Genomic DNA, 19,355 nt, shown 5'->3' on the forward strand with positions numbered 1-19,355 from the left:
GCCTGTCGTGTGTTTTTCCACTTTAATTGTGTGTGTGACTCCAAATCCAGGCCTGCACTGGTTAATAAGTTTGATTTCCATTGATGATTTTTTTGTGATTTTGTTGTCAGCACATTCAACTTTGTACAGAACAAAGTATTCAATGAGAAGATTTCACTCATTCAGATCTAGGATGAGTTATTGGAGTGTTCCCTTTATTTTTTTGACATGCAGTAAGTGAAGGTTTGAGTGCTGGGCTTATTTCAGATTAAACCAATACTGACGTTTCATATTTGTTCTAGCATGGGTGTGCTTTCATTCTATAAGAAATATATAACTACTGTGCAAAATGTTTGGTTGCCCTACTGCATTATGATGGATATATACCCTCACTGGCCACTTTATTAGGTATTACATATTTATTAGGCTGTTCAGCTGCTTGTTAACACAAATTGCTGATCAGCCAATCACACAGCCGCAGCTCACTGCATTTAGGCCTGTAGAGGTGGTCAAGACGACTTGCTGAAGTGCAGACCGAGCATCAGAACGGGGAAGAAAGGGGATTTAAGGGTCTTTGAACGTGGCGTGGTTGTTGGTGCCAGACGGGCTGGTCTGAGTATTTCAGAAACTGCTGATCTGCTGGGATTTTCACACACAACCATCTCTAGGGTTTACAGAGAACGGTCCGAAAAAGAGGAAATGTCCAGTGAGCGGTCAGTTGTGTGGACGAAAATGCCTTGTTGATGTGAGAGGTCAGAGGAGAATGGGCAGACTGGTTCCAGATGATAGAAAGGCAGCAGGAACTCAAATAACCAACCAGAATCTCTGAGGAACGTTTCCAACACCTTGTTGAAAGTCTGACATGAAGAATTAAAGCAGTTCTGAAGGTGAAAGGGGGTCCAACCTTTACTAGGAAGGGGTACTTAATAAAGTGGCCGGTGAGTGTGTAGTGTAGCTGCCTGTGGTCACCGCTCAGTGTTAGATTACAGGGGGAGACTCGAGAGGGTCGCCTGCTGTCGGGAGTCAGTTATCGAGGGCGTGTTATATTTTCATTAACCTCCGAAAAGCTGCGGTTCACAGACAAATGATGCATTTTTTCCGAGAAGAGTCCACTGCTTACAAAGACGTCTCCTGGCTGACGGGTGGGTGTGTTTACACAGCCGGGTGTAAGAGAGGGGGTGAGCTGGGTCAGTGTGACCCGCTCACAGCCGCGCACGTGCTCACATATTACTGAACCTTCCTCCCGCATCTGGAAGCAGCCGAGTCCTGGCTCGAGCTCTGAGCGGTCACACAAAAGCTACAAACGCTGACGGACCTCTTCTACATTTCTCACCTAGGCGGGACATTTTAAAGAGAGCCTTAACTGGGAGGACGCCGAACCCGCTCGGCGGTTTAACTCCGGGTCTGTCGCGAGGGTGGACCGTCCCAGACCGCCGCGAGGCTTTCGGTGTGTCCACTGTCCTGCTGCGAGGTCTGGAGCTCGGTCGTCATGGAGGAACTCGCGCGCGAGAGCATCCGCAGCCTCAGCCTGCTGTCCAGACCTCCGCGGGGCTCCGAGGCGCCGCGCCTCGGCTCGTTCGGGGCCGTCTTCATCATGCTCAAATCCGCGCTCGGAGCGGGACTCCTCAACTTCCCCTGGGCGTTCGAGAAGGCGGGAGGGGTGAACAGGGCCATCACTGTGGAGATGGTACGTAGTGGAGATACGGGGTGTTTACATTTGGTTTGTTCCATCTTGCCCGAGCACAAATCTGAACAACATGTTTTTTCTCTTTTCAAATCTATCACTCCATGTGGTCAGCTTTTCTCACTGAATTCAGCCTAGTGGTCACTAGCCATAATGAGTAAATTGATTTAGGCGGATTAATAAAATCAAAGATAAAATAAGGCTTTACTGTCATTCGCATCAAATGTGGTACATGAGGTGGAACGAAATAGCGAAACTCAAGGTCCCAGTTAACTCCCGAGAACAATAAACAATAAATAGAAGGTGCAAGTAACAGCTGCATGAGTGCGAGGTAGAAGGTGTACATCTTAATACTGGTGATGTTTAAAGTGACGTGTGTAGAGTGACGTGTGTAGAGTGACATGTGTAGGGGTGATATAGTGTAGGGATGATGTAGTGGAGGGGTGATGTAGTGTAGGGGTGATGTAGTGGAGGGGTGATGTAGTGGAGGGGTGATGTAGTGTAGGGGTGATGTAGTGGAGGGGTGATATAGTGGAGGGGTGATATAGTGGAGGGGTGATGTAGTGGAGGGGTGATATAGTGGAGGGGTGATATAGTGGAGGGGTGATGTAGTGTAGGGGTGATATAGTGGAGACACTGATTCAGTCCAGCAGCAGAGATGAATCAGTGGACGTGAAGTGCCGTTGCAGTGACGTCTAACTGGAGTTTAAGAGTCTCACGGCTTCAGGGAAGAAGCCGTTCCTCAGTCTGGTAGTTTTGCTCTTAATGCTCTGCAGCCTCCTACCTGAGGGGAGCGGGACAAAGAGTGTGTGTGCTGGGTGGGTGGGGTCCTTCATGATGCCAGTGGCCAGTGGTCCTGCATCTGGAGGTGTAAACAGGCACTGTTAGATGTTCATACCAAATGTCCTCACTGTAGATTGCCCAACCCCAGTCCTCGCAACCCCTCTGCACGTTTCTGTGTGTCTCATACTTCACACACCTGGTCCTGTCCGCTGGGAGCAAGAGTTCATTCGTTTGAAATAAGTTGAATCAGATGTTCTAGATAAGACAAAGCACAAACATATTGACAGTTTGGCACCTCAAAGAATAGGACTGGGAACCCCAGATCAATGAGAACCAATTTAGTAGATTTTTCCTCGTCATGCTCCGTTTAGATGTTGGACATGAATAGGATAAACATTTAATAGCAGTTTAAATGTAAGATTCACATGGCTCTCAAAGTCTCATTCATAATGAATTTAAAGTCTTAAGACAGGTGTGTGTGTGTGTGTGTGTGTGTGTGTGTGTGTGTGTACACTCACTGTCCACTTTATTAGGTACCCCTTGCTAGTAAAAGGCTGGACCCCCTTTTGCCTTCAGAACTGCTTTAATTCTTCGTGCCAGACTTTAAACAAGGTTTTGGAAACGTTCCTCAGAGATTCTGGTTGGTTATTTGAGTTCCTGCTGCCTTTCTATCATCTGGAACCAGTCTGCCCATTCTCCTCTGACCTCTCACATCAACAAGGCATTTTCGTCCACACAACTGACCGCTCACTGGATATTTCCTCTTTTTCGGACCGTTCTCTGTAAACCCTAGAGATGGTTGAGCGTGAAAATCCCAGCAGATCAGCAGTTTCTGAAATACTCAGACCAGCCCGTCTGGCACCAACAACCACACCACGTTCAAAGCCCCTTAAATCCCCTTTCTTCCCCGTTCTGATGCTCGGTCTGCACTTCAGCAAGTCGTCTTGACCACCTCTACACGCCTAAATGCAGTGAGCTGCGGCCGTGTGATTGGCTGATCAGCTATTTGTGTTAAAACAGTACCTAATAAAGTGGCCAGTGAGTGTATATAAAAGTAAAGGTAAAAAATATCAAATCAAATTTATTTGTAGAGTTTTTTAAAAATGGATGTTGTCACAAAGCAGCTTCACAGAATTCCAGTAAAGACAGAGTTTTAACATGAATGTAAAACCCCCAGGTGAGCAAGCCAGGGGCAACAGTGGCCAGGAGAACCTCCCTCAGAACTGAGGAAGAAACCTTGGGAGGAACCAGGCTCAGCAGGGGGGCCCGTCCTCCTCTGGTCAGACTACTTACAGAGTTATTATACTACTAATATTAATAGCAGTAATATTGGTAGTAGGAATAACTAGGAGTCTATGAGAACATCAGTGTAGGGTGGGCAGCTAGTCCAAGGCAGGTGGTGGTAGCTGGGCGTGGGCAGCTGGTCTGAAGTGGGCAGCAGGAGGGCTCGACAGTCGGTCGTCCTTCAGTGTCTGGCCGGACATGTGGGCGGTCATATACTCGGTAAAAGGCAGGGAGAGGGAATTAGTTTTATTCTGTCTGTACATAAACAGGGAATGTGAACATTTCCAGAGTGTGGCTAACGACTCCGGCAGATCTGACTATGACAGCTTAACTAACAGGAGAGAACCAGAAGGACACACAGACACGGCAGCACTCTGAGACAGTCTGGCATCCCTCCGCTCCACCGTCCACAAACCTGAGTGACCGCGTGCGAGCAGCGGGACGACGGCACCAGCGTCTCAGTTTACTATAATTCCCTGTGTCCGTGGACCCCTGGATCTGCTGCCTTTATCTAGGAAAAGCACCATAATCTTTACATTATATGGATATTATTATATCCATTATGGATATAATAATAATATGGATTATTATTATTATGGATTATATGGTTTCTAACAGACTAATAATGATATGGGATGGAACAATACAAAACGTTTATCTCCTTTAATATTCAAGTCAAGAACAGTAAATGTAGCTGTGGAGTTTGTGCAGGATTGAGTCAGATGAGTTTCTAGCTTTGCGTTTGGCACATTTGTACTATGAAAGCCCCATTTGAGATGTCACCCTTAACCCAAAGACCAAACTTTGGTGACATCAACTTGAAGACCAACAAGGAAAGAAACCATGAGAGTGCTTGGTTTAAACGTGTGCACTGAGAACAAACTTGTGATGTACAAGTTCTGCACGTCACACCCAGCATATCAGTCGTACTCATGCTTCTCAGTGAGTGTACAGTCAAGGTTGCACAGACCAGTCGACTTGTTGACATTACTTCCGGTTAACAGGCTTAACGCTTCTCCGGTTTCCTGAAGGTTGGCAATGCGATCCAGAGCTCGTTGGACAGGGCACGCCACACTTTACTCACCTGTGGAGTTTTGACTCTTTTTCTCCACCGATCTACAGTGCTTTAAATATCAGGTTTTGAACATCATGTTCTCCAGGTTCCTGAAGACTACAATAAAATGCTTATGGTGGAGGGGAGACATAACTTTCTCCTGCTCTCCAGATCTCTGCCGCAGGGGATCACCATGACAAGGTCGTCTAGGGTCGGCCTAAGTCGGATTAAATTTGCAAGATTCCAGGATCCTTATCTTCAGTTCAGTGAAGACTAGCGATCCAGGGCTCATTGTGAAGCGCATGTCATGGTCTACTGACCTGTGAAGTTTTCGCTTCATCGTAGATTTTTAAAGTTACTGGTTGCAGCGTTCCCTTCTCATCATCAGTAATTAGTGGATATTGACTCAACTTTCATCACATAACTGTCATCTTGAAACTACTAGTGGACACTCCTTTGATTGCCTAAATGAGAAAAAGGCCTTTGAGTCCTCTTGTGCATCACCATCTGGGTCTGGGCTACAGAGAGCACATTTGCAGAATCATATCACAGTACAATTGACCCGAGAATCTACATCTCTCTCTCTTTTTGTCCCTCTGTCAGGCATCTCTGGTATTTTTGATCAGTGGCTTGGTCATTCTAGGATATGCCTCGTCTATCAGTCGACAGAGCACCTATCATGATGTGGTGAGAGAAGTGTGTGGCCGCAGGATTGGCCAGCTCTGTGAGATCTGCTTTGTCTTCAACCTCTTCATGATCTCTGTTGCCTTCCTTGTGGTGGTGCAGGACCAGCTGGAGAAGTGTAAGTAGAGTGGGAGTAAGTCCATGACTCTATTCCAGTAGGTTTTGTGACATGCTCTTACCAACTTCGACTCACTCTGTGGAAGTTCCTCCCCTTGGAAGGACCCTTGGAACCCCCCCCCCCCCCCGAGAACTCTACACTGTATGTGTTTCACTTTGAACGAGTATTTCTGTGTGTTTCAGTGTGTCTATCTGTATACGAAACGGTGACGGGAGAGAAAGTAATGCCGTATCACTGGTATACAGACCAGAGCTTTGCGCTCTCCATTATGTGCCTTATCATCATCCTCCCTCTCTCAATACCTAAAGAAATCAGCATCCAGAAATACACCAGGTATGTTTTGGCAGTTGGTTAATGTATTGGTTATTAACATTACTCCCTTGATACTGATTAAAGTATAATGTTTGCGTATTACATGTTTTTGGGCAGTGTACTGGGAACATTGGCTGCCACCTACCTGAGTGTTGCTGTCATAGTGAAGTATTACCTGAAAGAGGAACACACAGCCAACTTCACTCCACAACACAGTGAAGGGTAAGTGTGTGTGTGTGTGTGTGTGTGTGTGTGTGTGTGTGTGGATTTTTATTTTTCAACGAGAGACTAAACACAAAGGCTACGTTTACACAGCAGGTTGTGGCCCGAATCTGATTTTCTCACCAAATCTGATTTTTTTTGTTTGGCTGTTCAGATTATCTTTTAAATGTGATGTGTATGAACAGTATCAGTCTGAACAGATCTGCCCCCTAAACCGACCCGCATGCACAAAAGAACAATACCTCATGAGGCGGAGGTAAACAGTCACGGCGGCCAGTGAACACCTGACGCTCCCGGAGCTAAACTTTCGTCTTGGCCAGCATCTCAGGAGCGATTGTGAAGTTCCAGTGGTTGACAGCTGGACTCATCACCCACAATGTGCTCGAGTTCGCCGTAAAAAGGGCACGTTATTCGGTCACGGCCACTTCTTTGGTTTGCATCCGTAGATTCTTTAAACGCTGCAACCTGTTTTATTCAATATTACTGTATTCTGTAAACTGATACATAAATATATTTATTTATTGATTTATTTGGGTAACGTGACCTGCCTTTCAAAATGTGATGAATTCTGTTGATTCATTTTAACTTAATTCTGTATGCTATGCGTCTGTCTCAGTCATTAATGCGTCGACTGTTGGTCGGTTCTTTATTATGAATTAATCATCTAAAATGGTTTATTTTATATTTATATTCCCAGCTTTCTAGTGTCCTGCAAATTATTTGAAAGATGGGAAGTTGCACTTGACTAGCATCTTATAATCAACTGCTACCAAACTGATTTATTGAAAACATTGATTCCAAACTTTTGAACAGTGGTGTGTATTATGAAGTTAAGCTCTTTTAGTCAAGTATAAAACATTTAAATGCATAGTGTTGGTGTAGCATATACAATGGTTTTATATATATATATATATATATATATATATATAAAGTTAGCAGGATTGTGGATTCTTTGTAAATAAAATAAAAAATACTCCAAACAGCTTGGATTGAATCAGAGCTCCACTGTACATTCTACATGGCGTGTTGTGCCAAATGCCTTAGAGGATGTCTGTACAGTGTCTGTCCTCCCAGACTCTAGCAATGCTGTAATTTGACCTAAAGTCAGGCTTTTCAGAAGTGCAGGAAGATGATTAATTGAAAGGCAAAAAAAACAAAAAACAAACAAATGATTGTCTAAACAACTCTGTGTTTTTTCCAGCGTGGAGTCCTGGGCTTCTATGTTCAGCGTGGTCCCCACCATCTGCTTTGGCTTCCAGGTCAGATTTTACTTTAGGCCTCTTGCTGTGCTCGCCCATTAACTGTGTTTATGGACTCGTTAGATGTGCGTGATTGTAAGTTCATTGTGTATCTATCATTTCTTTTGATCAATATGTGTGCATTCTGTTTAGTGCCACGAAGCTTGCATCGCCATTTATAGCAGCATGGAGAACAAAAAGATTACCCACTGGGTGTTCATTGCTATGGTCTCCATGATCTTCTGCCTGCTTATCTACACCCTTACAGGTGACCCCTGACGCTGGCCTCATAAGAATGCTACACCAGCAGGTTTTGTCTCGCTCAGAATTAACATAACCATCTCTTTTTCACTAGGAGTGTTTGGCTTCCTTACATTTGGAAAAGACGTGGCTTCGGACATTCTGATGTCATACCCTGGAAGCGATGTGGTGATGATCATTGCGAGGCTGTTGTTTGGGATATCAATTATCACCATCTACCCCATAATACTTCTGCTGGGCAGGTGCGTAGATCAAAGCGTCTTGTGTGTGGTACCTAGGTTCCTGTTTCAGTGCTTTTTGACCATGCCCTCAGAACATCACTCACTTTACACTAGAATTACAATTAAGAACTGGCTTGCTTGGAATTAGACCTCCACATTTAACCCGTCCGTGCAGGGAAACACCCACAAACATGCACACTAGGGGGCAGTGAGCACACTTGCCCGGAGCGGTGGGCAGCCCTATCCACGGCGCCTGGGGAGCAGTTGGGGGTTAGGTGTCTTGCTCAAGGGCACTTCAGTCACAGACCGTCAGCCGAGGGGATCGAACCGACGTTTTTTCAGAATAATCGCTTTCTCTAGCTATAAGCTTTGGTTTAAAACTGAGGTGCATTGCCTTTTTTGTTGTTTCTAGCTGTAACTAGCAAAAGTAAAGTGATAAAGTTCCATTAGAACAGAGAAGAAAATGAATTTAGCTATATAGACTACAGTCTATATAACAGCAGATAACAGCAGTCTAGTTAAACTAGCTGGTTACAGTAATGTGAATTTCAGTTTAGAATGAAGTGCGGGATGCTTTACGTTATGCAGCTCAAGTACAATTTAATTTAATGTAAATTAAATTTCCCTGAAAGTTTCACTGTGTAAAACTAGCCTTCAGATGGCGTCGGGATTCCTCCGAGTTGACGAGGACTTGTTAAAGACAGTCTTGGAACAAACGATCCCTTTTAAACAGCATCTCTTCTGCTTTCTTATGTTTCCTCACACATACACACCCGGCATGTCTGTGTTCTGTTCCCCAGGTCTGTGATCCTGACACTGGTGCTGCGTTACCGGGAGCGCGAGGCAATGGTTACGGCAGTGTTTGAGAGCCGCTGCCGGGTGGGTCTGACGGTGCTGTGGATTTGTGTGACACTGTTTATTGCCATCTATGTGCCAGACATGAGTGATGTCATCAGCATAATTGGAGGAATCAGTGCCTTTTTCATCTTTATCTTTCCTGGTGAGGCCCACAAACACAATCAAACCACATCAGATAATAAAATTAAAGGAAAAATATTAAACTCTCAACTGTTCTTTCACAGGACTGTGTCTCATATTCGCCATGCAGACAGAACCAGTGGGTCACAGAACAAAGTGAGTGATTTGTGTAGATTACTAAAGGAGTGGTTTTGGCACAAAAAAAAATCTAAATCCAATGGTGGTTGATTCTCAGCATGTTAGTTGCATGTTTGTGTGAGTTGCGCTGGTGCGAGTGGATGAGACGTAGCAGTGCTGATGAAGTTTTTAAACACCGTGTCCACTCACTGTCCGATATTAGACACTCTTACCCCTTATAGATGTAGAGTCGGAGACGACAGCTCATCTGCTGCTGGACAGTTTGTGTTGGTCATCCTCTAGTCCTTCATCAGTGGTCACAGGACTCCGGTATTTTTGGTTAGTGGACTATTCTCAGTTCGGCAGTGACTGATCCACTCATACAGGACAGACCAACACACCACCACCACATCTGTGTTATTGCAGTGCTGAGAATGATCCACCATTCAGATAATACACGGTGGTCCTATGGGGGTCCTGACCACTGAAGAACAGGGTAACAGAGTATCAGAGAAACAGATGGACTACAGTCTGTAACTGTAGAACTACAGAGAGCAGCTATACAGTAAGTGGAGCTGATAAAAAACCAAACCAGACCAAAATGTGGTGTGTGTGTTCTGCGAGTCACTCTTTAAAGCCTGAGGTGTTGGCCTGGATTTTCTAGGAGTTTTGAAGGACTTTATATGGTTTTTATGTATTATTGCTTCACAGGTTCAAAAAGCAGTTCTCAATGATTCGGTCTCAAAATCAACATTTTACTGGTGAAGATTTACAGACTTGCATCCTCTGACGACATCGTTCAGCAACTGTTTGATCTCTTTGAATACACTTGAAATTGTAGAAATTGTTGTTCCACACATGGTGTGCAGTTACACCTTTCCACTAGAGTGGTCATCGAGTCCTAAAAGCTTATATAGTGTAGCTTTAACTTTTATATCTAAAGGCCTTTGCTCATTTATTTTTGGCTTTTATTTAATATTAGACGCCTTTTTCCAACACTGAATAGAGAAACAAAAGAAGACACATAACGAGTGTTTGAAATGTTTGGCTTAGCTCTAATAGACACCCAAATCTTTGAATGAAATACATGCCCAAAACGGCTCCCCTGACTGAGCTATACAAATGTACAAACCTTCTCTGTGTAGCTGAAGCTGCAGTCAGACACTACAGCCACCAAACGTGTCTTGGAGTGGAAAACTGCGCAGAACTTTTTGATCCTCGATGTGTAATTTTAGCTCCCGTAACTGTTCCACTCTTTCTTTGTGTTTTTAGGAGGTTCCTGACTGGTTGGGGCGTTGTCACTGTTGTTACCGGAGCCTTCATCTTTGGCCAGAGTACTACCATTGCTATCATGGAGCTGGCACACAAGTTCTGATTATCATCTTCATCAACAATGACACTGATGGAGGATTAACATTACTTGCTTGTGTACCTAAATGAATGGCTGAAGTTGTTTCTAACCGCTCTGTGGGAGGAATTTGCTGAGCTCTGCAACCTACCACTAAAGAAACATCTACTGTTTCGATATCAAAGGAAAGGAAGAAGCAGACGGATCGGTAAAAAAGAGTAAATGTATTAGAGCAGAAAGGGAAAATGAAAATAAGTGCAAGTATTTATTTATCTGAATGTGGATTATAAAGATATGGCTATTTTTATTGCATTGGGCTGCGCTCCCTGCGGCTCAACGCCATTTCAGGACCAAACCCAAAAAACATTTTAACTCAGTTGTTCTTTTTTTAACTCTTATTTTAAGTGTACAGATACTTGGCCGGTCAAAATGAAAAGTAAGATGAAAGCTTCAGCGCTCGGAGACTGAGAAACATGCAGGTACCTCTGCCATTCAAATGGTGGATGCTCTCAGCAGCAGCAGCTGTTCATGGTTTGCGTGATCCTATTATCTCTGTCCGTGTTGAGCAGACACACGTGATGTAACTTATGTTGTACAGTAACGAAGACCAAATATGTTTTTTTTATTAATTTGTCATTATTTGGGTTGTTGGTATGTTTGTTTCTGTTCATAAATATTTAATCCAAGTCATTAATGTCCTTACTCATTATTTTGATGTGAATTACATAAAGGGTCTCATGAAAAAATGACTTGCACACCCAAATAGTGTGTTATAGATCTAGCTATAACAAGCACGACTGCTTATCCAACAATTAGTGCACTATTTAGGTGGAGACATAGTTCCATGACCTACGCGCTGCGCGGTGCAGAGCCATTTGAGACTCGGCCTGAATAAAAACTGTGGCGTATTTTACACAAGCTTCAAAATATATTTGAGCTCAGAGTCTTAAGCTCAGTCTGTGCATTTGATTAGGAATGGGTGGACTAATAAAAAGTTTCCTTTTAAGAACTCGTAATTACATAAAACACTGGTACCAAGAGTTTTTCTTAAACGGGTCAGATTAATAGATTTGAAAATGGAGAACAGGATGGGAGTAAACACTGAGCATTGTGGAGATGGTGATGCCAGATATTAGGTTACTTTAGTCTTTTTAGCACCCGGAGCAGTGAATGGTGAAAACGCCCATGCAGGCTTAGACTGGATATGCTATTTAAGACCGATGCAAAGACTTTATCATTAATGACACATATTTCACTGTTCATCACCTTTACCTCTACGTTAGACTGATATACGTTTGACTGATATACGTTAGACAGACATACGTTAGACTGATATACATTAGACTGATATACGTTAGACGGATATACGTTAGACTGATATACGTTAGACTGATATACGTTAGACAGACATACGTTAGACTGATATACGTTAGACAGACATACGTTAGACTGATATATGTTAGACAGACATACGTTAGACTGATATACGTTAGACAGACATACGTTAGACATACGTTAGAGAGACATACGTTAGACTGATATACGTTAGACAGACATACGTTAGACATACGTTAGACGGATATACGTTAGACGGATATACGTTAGACAGACATACGTTAGACAGACATACGTTAGACATACGTTAGACGGATATACGTTAGATGGATATACGTTAGACAGACATACGTTAGACTGATATACATTAGACTGATATACGTTAGACAGACATACGTTAGACTGATATACATTAGACTGATATACGTTAGACAGACATACGTTAGACTGATATACATTAGACGGATATACGTTAGACTGATATATGTTAGACAGACATACGTTAGACTGATATACATTAGACGGATATACGTTAGACTGATATATGTTAGACAGACATACGTTAGACTGATATACGTTAGACTGATATACATTAGACAGATATACGTTAGACTGATATACATTAGACAGACATACGTTAGACTGATATACGTTACATTTTTCTACTTTATGAAGATCATAAATACCATCTTGACGAATTAGTGACGTCACGATATGCGTTACTTTTCTAATCTATCAAGATATTTAATGTCGTCACCTCGATAAATTAGTGACGTTACGTGACGCTCAGAGCAGAATTAGTCCAAGACCGACGCAAAGACTTCATCATTAATGAACACGTCTCGCTGTCCAGCGGCTTCGCCTCTGCTGGACGGACCGCGGGGTCACTAGCGGCTCCTCTCGCGCGGGTCCGTGCGCCTTTAAGACGCTTTGCTCATGTGACTGGCAGCCGGAAGTTGCCCGTCGGCTCTGAAATCATCAGGCGGAGGATTAAACCTGTTCGACCTGCTTTAAGCAGTGGACATTAACTGGCCACGCACTGCTCCCCGTGCCACCCGCTGCCCTATGAACTCTGAAGAGCGGTCATCCGCCCCTGTCCTGAGACCAGGTTGCATGCAGAGGCCGGAGGAAGCGGCGTTATAACGTTAGCTCGGCTCGCTGACCCGCCCCGGGTCCGTCATGACGGCGGCGGTGTTCTTCGGCTGTACGTTCATCGCGTTCGGCCCGGCCGCGGCCCTGTTCCTGCTGACCATCGCCCGCGACCCGCTCCGAGTTATCTTTCTTATCGCGGGGTAAGTGACGCTAAGCCCCCTGTCCGTGTGTGTTAGCCACTCTAGCATGTTCTAGCGGCGGCGTAGGTTCTAGGTTCTAGGTTCTAGCTCCAGGGTGTTGGTGGTTTTGGTGCGTGCGGGGTCGGTTAGCGCTCCTGTCTCGGGTCTCGGGCCCTGATTCAGAGCGCGGCGGCTTCGTTTAGCCGCCCTAACCAGCTGGCTGTGCTCCAGCGCCCGGACTCCTCAGGTAGCCAGTCAGGGGACCGTCACATGATCCGAAAGCGAGCCTGAAACAGCCGCCCGGCCGCTGATGCGGTTTATCGAGCACCGCGACATCAGCGCCGTTCTTCTGTGGGATAAACAGCGCGGTTCTCCCAGAACGAGCCGAATTTACCCTGCTGAAAAGAACCAGGTGGTAAAAAAAGCCCCAAAATCTGTGCCAGGGGTGGTGCCAGGGGTGGTGTCAGGGGTGGGCAGACTGATTATTGTTATCTTGATGAACTAGTGACGTTACGTCACGATGTACGTCACTTTCCTAATTTATCGAGATAATATCGTCTTGATGAACTAGTGACGTTACGTCACGATGTACGTCACTTTTCTTATTTATGGAGATAATAAACGTCGTCATCTTGATGAATTAGTGACATTATGTCATGATATGCGTTACTCTGTGATCACAGAGCATAATTAGTCCAGTTTAATTGAGTTTAGTGCATTTAAAACTGAACAGAAATCATCCTAATCATAGTGTTTGATTGTATTTTTAAACCTATTTTTTTTCCTTTCTGTACCAACTTATCATCCTATATCAGTCCTATATCACGATACATCTTCTGAAGCATGAAACTGTCTTGAAGTGGCCTAAAATACGGCTGATTCAGACGATCAATTTCAGAGCACGTCTTTCGTTTGTAGGGGAAGTGATGCTACACTGTACTAGTAGAGTTACTGTATGAAAGGTCTGAACTGTGTAAATATCACCATATCAGCCGCTCCTGCTCTCTCCACTGATTTGTTGCTGCTGCTTCTTCTGAAAGAAACAGGTTGGTGTGTGTTGTGATCCGTGTGGTGTTTTGCAGGGCATTCTTCTGGCTGGTATCTTTGCTGCTCTCGTCGTTGGTATGGTTCATCACTGTACAGATGAGCAACAAAAACAGTGCCGCACAGCAGAAAGGCCTCCTCATATTTGGAGTGGTGCTATCTGTACTGCTTCAAGAGGTTTTCCGATTTGCCTACTACAAGTTATTGAAGTAAGCATGAATTATTCCATAAAGGATATCCCTTGTTGTTAAGCGTGCTGCAGTCTCTTTGCATGTTAGAATCCCTGTAGTCTTCTGGTTGCACAAATCACTTAATTTTGCTGTCTCTCTTTCACAGGAAAGCTAATGAAGGCCTCCTGGCCATCAGTCAGGAGGACACCATGCCCATCTCTATTCGACAGCTGTCTTATGGTATAATCACTGTAGATTAATTAATGCTTTATAACTTGATGTTAGTGCAAAGATGATATTGTGTACTTAACCTGATGGTGCATGTATGTTGTTCAGTGTCTGGCCTGGGCTTCGGATTCATGAGTGGAGCGTTTTCAGTAGTGAACATCCTGTCTGACTCAGTAGGACCTGGAACTGTCGGTATCCATGGTGACTCCCAGCATTACTTCATATCCTCAGGTAGAGCAGCTACAGTGTGTTTAAACCAGGAGACGACTTTGGTGTGTTCATCCTTTGATTTTAAACCTGCTTATTCTTCTTTTCAGCTTTCATGACACTGGCCATAATCCTGCTGCACATGTTCTGGGCAGTGGTGTTCTTTGAGGCATGTGAGCGCCAGAAGTGGTGGTCTCTTGGAACAGTGGTCTTGAGTCACCTTCTAGTGTCATGTCTGGTAAGAGTAACTAACATACACACTCAGAAAAAAAGGTACGGCGCTGCCACTGGGGCAGTACCCTCTTTGTCACTGTGGTGGTACCCTCAGGGGTACATCTCAGTACCTTTAGTCAGGGACCATGACTGAACCATAATCCAGTTAAATGAGATTTTCTAAGTTGTACTGACTCCACCCCCCCGCCTCGCCTCCAGGCCTTTTACTTTATTGATCCATTTTAAAACATTAGTTTATAAAAAGGTACAAATATCCGCTTTTTCACGGGGAAAAACGTATTTAATGTACACAGTTGGACGTTAAAACCGCTGTTGCAGCTTTGAAGGTACGGTTACGCTGTTTGTACCTTGATGAATGCATCATGTACCTGCATGGTACCTTTATTTCTAACAGTGTACACAAAGTCTTCCTTCTTAGTTATTATATTATAGTTGTGAATTAGATAAAAATTAGATCGCGTTATTGTTGCAGACCTTGTCAAATAATAGCCAGTTGCACCAGTTAACAGAAGTTTTATGATCGTCTCATAAATTGCTATACAATTATGCTGTAATATAAAAGCTACTACACTAAGTTTTTTCACGGATTAGTGTTTTGACGTAATGTGTTTCAATGTGGCTTCAAATTTACACCTGCCAATTAATATGTTCCATGTCCACCAGCAAACAAAATGTTATTCAAATCGAGGGAAAAAATTCATGTTACCTTTCCTGCCATCCAGATGCATATTAATTAGCAGCTGCTTTCTGCTGTTGTCTAATGGCAATTTGTGATGAAATTTGGTGCACAACAGTTCCAGTGGGAATGCTTCCGCATTGAGAACCACAAATACAGATTAAACATATGAAATGCTTTCAATACACAAAAAGCAGAATTTATTTGCATTTGCTAATTTGTCTGGCGTTTCTCTTTGGATCAGACATGGGTAATTAACTAACCACATTTGATGTAGCTTGTAGTGCTGAAACCCAGCCATTCTGGTTATTGCGTGTGAGTATTGAGTGTAAGGTTCATCTCTTCACCGTGGCCTATTTTAACAGTTAAGGGCCATATGATTAAAATGCAAAACAGCCGTCCTGTTGTTTATATATAATATCCATTGACTGCTGAATGAGAGAGAACGCCTGGTGGCCCGCCGCTGTACACTGCAGCCATTTCTGGAACCTTTTGTCTTTTTTTTCTCCATATAGCAACGAACATATGACAACACAGCAGATGCAAAAAAACATTTGCTTTATGAGTAATTTTTGGTCACAAAATTACCACCGCGAGTCTTATATAGCAGAAATCCGGCAGTGCTCACACTCTGGTGGCTCCCTGCTCCCTACATAGTGCACTACACAGACATTTAGCACACTGTTTAGGTAGAACGGAGCCATTTGGGTTTTATGCTTTAAGATTTTCATATTGCCGTTTTACAGCGAATCATATTGGAAGTACTTTAATTCAAGTCTGTGATATTAATGATGGAGTTGTTTATGTATGTTTTACCCTGTTAGCTAGCTGACCAGCCTAATAAGTTCCAAGCCCCTCATTTTAAACAAAAAACAGGTCCTTCCTTAGTCGGTACACTTGGAGGTCCATTCGAACAGCATTACAGTCAGAGATTATTCCATTAACAGTACAAATATTTTTGACCTGGCGCAGTAATGCAGAGCTCAGTTGCTGTGAGACGGTCATAGGTGTGCATATGTAGTTTATTTTAAACCGGCTTTGGATACGGCTCTGCCAATCAGATTTCAGGACCCGAAGTATCTGTAACCTAAATTCTGTACATTGCTAGTTTAATTATTCTGAATTCCCTACATTGTGGCCAGAGTTCAGCTGGTGCAACTGACTACAGAACTGGCATTGAAGTCTTTTCAGACAGCAGGTGACAATCACTTATATATCACTAGTATATCACTAATTGTTCACATGTCCATCTACACTCACCTGCCACTTTATTAAGTAAAACTAATTAAAGGCTGGACCCCCTTTTGCCTTCAGAACTGTCTTAATTCTTCATGTCAGACTTTCAACAAGGTGCTGGAAACGTTCCTCAGAGGTTCTGGTTGGTTATTTGAGTTCCTGCTGCCTTTCTATCATCTGGAACCAGTCTGCCCATTCTCCTCTGACCTCTCACATCAACAAGGCATTACCGTCCACACAACTGACCGCTCACTGGATATTTCCTCTTTTTCGGACCGTTCTCTGTAACCCTAGAGATGGTTGAGCGTGAAAATCCCAGCAGATCAGCAGTTTCTGAAATACTCAGACCAGCCCGTCTGGCACCAACAACCACGCCACGTTCAAAGCCCCTTAAATCCCCTTTCTTCCCCGTTCTGATGCTCGGTCTGCACTTCAGCAAGTCGTCTTGACCACCTCTACATGCCTGAATGCAGTGAGCTGCAGCCGTGTGATTGGCTGATCAGCTATTTGTGTTAATTTGTGTGTACCTAATAAAGTGGCCGGTGAGTGTACAAGCACGTCTGCCCTGAAGTGCATAGACTGACAGCCTGCCAACTTTTATGGTCATGGAGGAGAGAATAAAACTGTGAAATTTACCATGTAGGTTCTTCGCCAGCAGAAAGGAGTGAAACCAATACCGATTCACTTCTTGCCATGTATGCTAAACATAGTTTTAATATGTCAACACCTTCCTGTGGCTGTCAATGGCTAAAACGAAAGAAGACCAGATGACTGCTTATGATTTATGTTCATTCATTAGCTATTTTAACCAATTAGGAGTTGGAGTCTGCCTAATCTTCAATAGCCACTATAATTAATTCTCATTCTTTAGTTATATCAATTTTTTTATATGCATGGTTGTAAAACAATAGTGCGGTCTGTGTTGGACGAGCACTGTTTGTGCATAGCCTTGTCACTGTAACTATGGTTACGAGAGAAAAGCAGTTTGTCGCCTGCCTTCTGAAAAAGCTTTACTGGCTGGGGTAAATCTGTCTCCTCATATGGGAAGCGTGAAGAGGCAAGTGGTTTGTCGTCTGCCGTTTGAAAAACTCTGTATTCTTTGTATTTTTCAGACATTTGTAAACCCACAGTATGAGGGCAGTCTCATCCCCACCTACATCATACTAAGTGTGATGGCTGGCTGGGCGTTCTCTTGTGCTGGTGGCACTCTGAGGAACCTCAAGCTCTGTCTCACCTGCAAAGACAAAGACTTCCTCCTGGCCAATCACAGGCCGAGATAACCTTTCAACCACAAAGCAGGACTATCTCTGCAAAGACACGAGCAAGGTGCTCATGAGGCCAGCTGGCTGGATTCACGGCTATTACACCTGGACTCTGTTACCTACAAGCTCTGGGATCTGGATAGTCTTTCTAATGGTTGCTGAGGGTTTTCTTTGTGCGTATCTGCCACTTTTTGCATTCATTTTTTTTCCTTCTCTAATTGTACTGCTCATCTTGTGTATATGCATAAGTAAGACAAAGTGACAGTGTGTAGAACAGCTAGTATGAATAACTGGCCAGTTGCAGTTTTGAATAAAGCTTGCGTTGGGCTGTCAGTAGATTGTAGTGTTGTTCTGGCTGGTTGATGCGCCCTCGTTGTTCTGTGTGCCTTCAGTCAGGGCATTAACTCATTCTCTGGTACCATCTTTAATCAAGATTCAACATTCTCTCTCTTTTTCATTTTTTTTCCTTCTTTTCATTAAATGTCCTGTTTTCTGAAACCATCGTCCATATTTTAGTGATACTGATAGTGATTTTGAGGACTCGATGTTTTGTTCTCACTGTTTTCTATTTTAACTTATGTCTTATACAAGGATCCAAGTCAGGTCAGGTGTTGAAAGTCAGTTTTGATGTATACGTGTGGGTCAGTGCATCAGATCAGGTTAAACTTCTTTCTAAATGACCAAGAGCATGATTGATTGACACAGCGGTCTCTTTTACTGAACCCTTTTGCTTTCATTACAACAAGGTGTGAATGATGGTAGTTTTATAGGAGGGTTAGTGATGTCTTTCTGATGTCACTGTTACCTTCATGAGATTCATTTTCTCTGAAGTTACCTTTAGCTGTAAGGTGTATGGACTTTACTCATTAAAACAGTTTTAGGTCAAATCTCACAAATATGGTGATCATTATTTCAGTAGAACTACAGTCACTTTAAATCTTTTTCTGCCCCCTTAAGGGTCTTTGTTAACCTTTTGCGAACTGCTCCTCCTTCCCATCTTTTTTTTTTTTTAAACAAAGTTGGACAAGAAGCATCTGCACCATGCTTACCAAAATAATTCAAATGCATTTTAAATAAATAAGTAAAAATCTGTTGAAAATCATCTGTTGGGTTGGCAGGAGGAGGTGCTGTATCTCTACAAAGCTTAGCAAGGAGTAAAGCCGTGTGCAAAAGGTGACAAAGGTCTGTGCCTGTAAGTCACTCCAGAACATAATTTCTTTATCCGCCGTATTTAACTGTACATAACGTCCTGGTGACCGGTCCTTACCAGACAAGTAACAGGGACTTGAAGCTCCAAACACCGTGGTAGCTATGAGCCAGTGAAACTGCAGTAGTGATTTAGGAGTTCTTTAAAAGGATCTACATAAGTCTTCATCTGTGTGCAACTCTTGTGAAGTTAAAATTAGGCT

General features: G+C 43.4%; 3 protein-coding genes across 3 annotated transcripts in view; all 3 read left to right on the forward strand.

Annotated features, from left to right (window-relative positions):
• Positions 1 to 2,956, forward strand: part of gnao1b (guanine nucleotide binding protein (G protein), alpha activating activity polypeptide O, b) — a 33,541-nt gene extending 30,585 nt beyond the window's left edge. Inside the window, exon 9 of the transcript XR_005131499.1 lies at positions 2,919 to 2,956. The gene's annotated coding sequence lies outside the window, so the exon portion shown is untranslated. The remainder of the gene's footprint in view (positions 1 to 2,918) is intronic.
• Positions 1,249 to 10,958, forward strand: slc38a8b (solute carrier family 38 member 8b). The gene is made up of 10 exons (XM_017725603.2): positions 1,249 to 1,666; positions 5,388 to 5,586; positions 5,769 to 5,919; positions 6,016 to 6,120; positions 7,322 to 7,379; positions 7,512 to 7,626; positions 7,714 to 7,861; positions 8,641 to 8,840; positions 8,923 to 8,974; positions 10,208 to 10,958. The coding sequence occupies exons 1-10, from the start codon at positions 1,469 to 1,471 to the stop codon at positions 10,308 to 10,310; spliced, it is 1,329 nt and encodes a 442-aa protein (XP_017581092.1). The 5' UTR covers positions 1,249 to 1,468; the 3' UTR covers positions 10,311 to 10,958.
• Positions 10,959 to 12,553: 1,595 nt separating this feature from the next.
• aph1b (APH1B gamma secretase subunit) lies at positions 12,554 to 18,838 on the forward strand. Its single transcript, XM_017725625.1, has 6 exons — positions 12,554 to 12,910; positions 13,972 to 14,142; positions 14,270 to 14,343; positions 14,440 to 14,562; positions 14,649 to 14,776; positions 17,797 to 18,838. The coding sequence occupies exons 1-6, from the start codon at positions 12,798 to 12,800 to the stop codon at positions 17,962 to 17,964; spliced, it is 777 nt and encodes a 258-aa protein (XP_017581114.1). The 5' UTR covers positions 12,554 to 12,797; the 3' UTR covers positions 17,965 to 18,838.
• The last annotated feature ends 517 nt before the right edge of the window (positions 18,839 to 19,355 follow it).

Source organism: Pygocentrus nattereri, chromosome 15, assembly GCF_015220715.1.
Source record: "Pygocentrus nattereri isolate fPygNat1 chromosome 15, fPygNat1.pri, whole genome shotgun sequence".
Taxonomy (NCBI): domain Eukaryota; kingdom Metazoa; phylum Chordata; class Actinopteri; order Characiformes; family Serrasalmidae; genus Pygocentrus; species Pygocentrus nattereri.

Bases quoted from the DNA above. Each gene is read 5' to 3' on its own strand.
- slc38a8b (XM_017725603.2), top strand. From the start codon at position 1,469: ATGGAGGAACTCGCGCGCGAGAGCATCCGCAGCCTCAGCCTGCTGTCC. The intron at 5,587-5,768 runs GTAAGTAGAGTG...TGTGTGTTTCAG, and splicing joins GCAGGACCAGCTGGAGAAGT to TGTGTCTATCTGTATACGAA. The intron at 7,627-7,713 runs GTGACCCCTGAC...CTTTTTCACTAG, and splicing joins GCTTATCTACACCCTTACAG to GAGTGTTTGGCTTCCTTACA.
- aph1b (XM_017725625.1), top strand. From the start codon at position 12,798: ATGACGGCGGCGGTGTTCTTCGGCTGTACGTTCATCGCGTTCGGCCCG. The intron at 14,143-14,269 runs GTAAGCATGAAT...TCTCTTTCACAG, and splicing joins GCCTACTACAAGTTATTGAA to GAAAGCTAATGAAGGCCTCC. The intron at 14,777-17,796 runs GTAAGAGTAACT...TGTATTTTTCAG, and splicing joins ACCTTCTAGTGTCATGTCTG to ACATTTGTAAACCCACAGTA.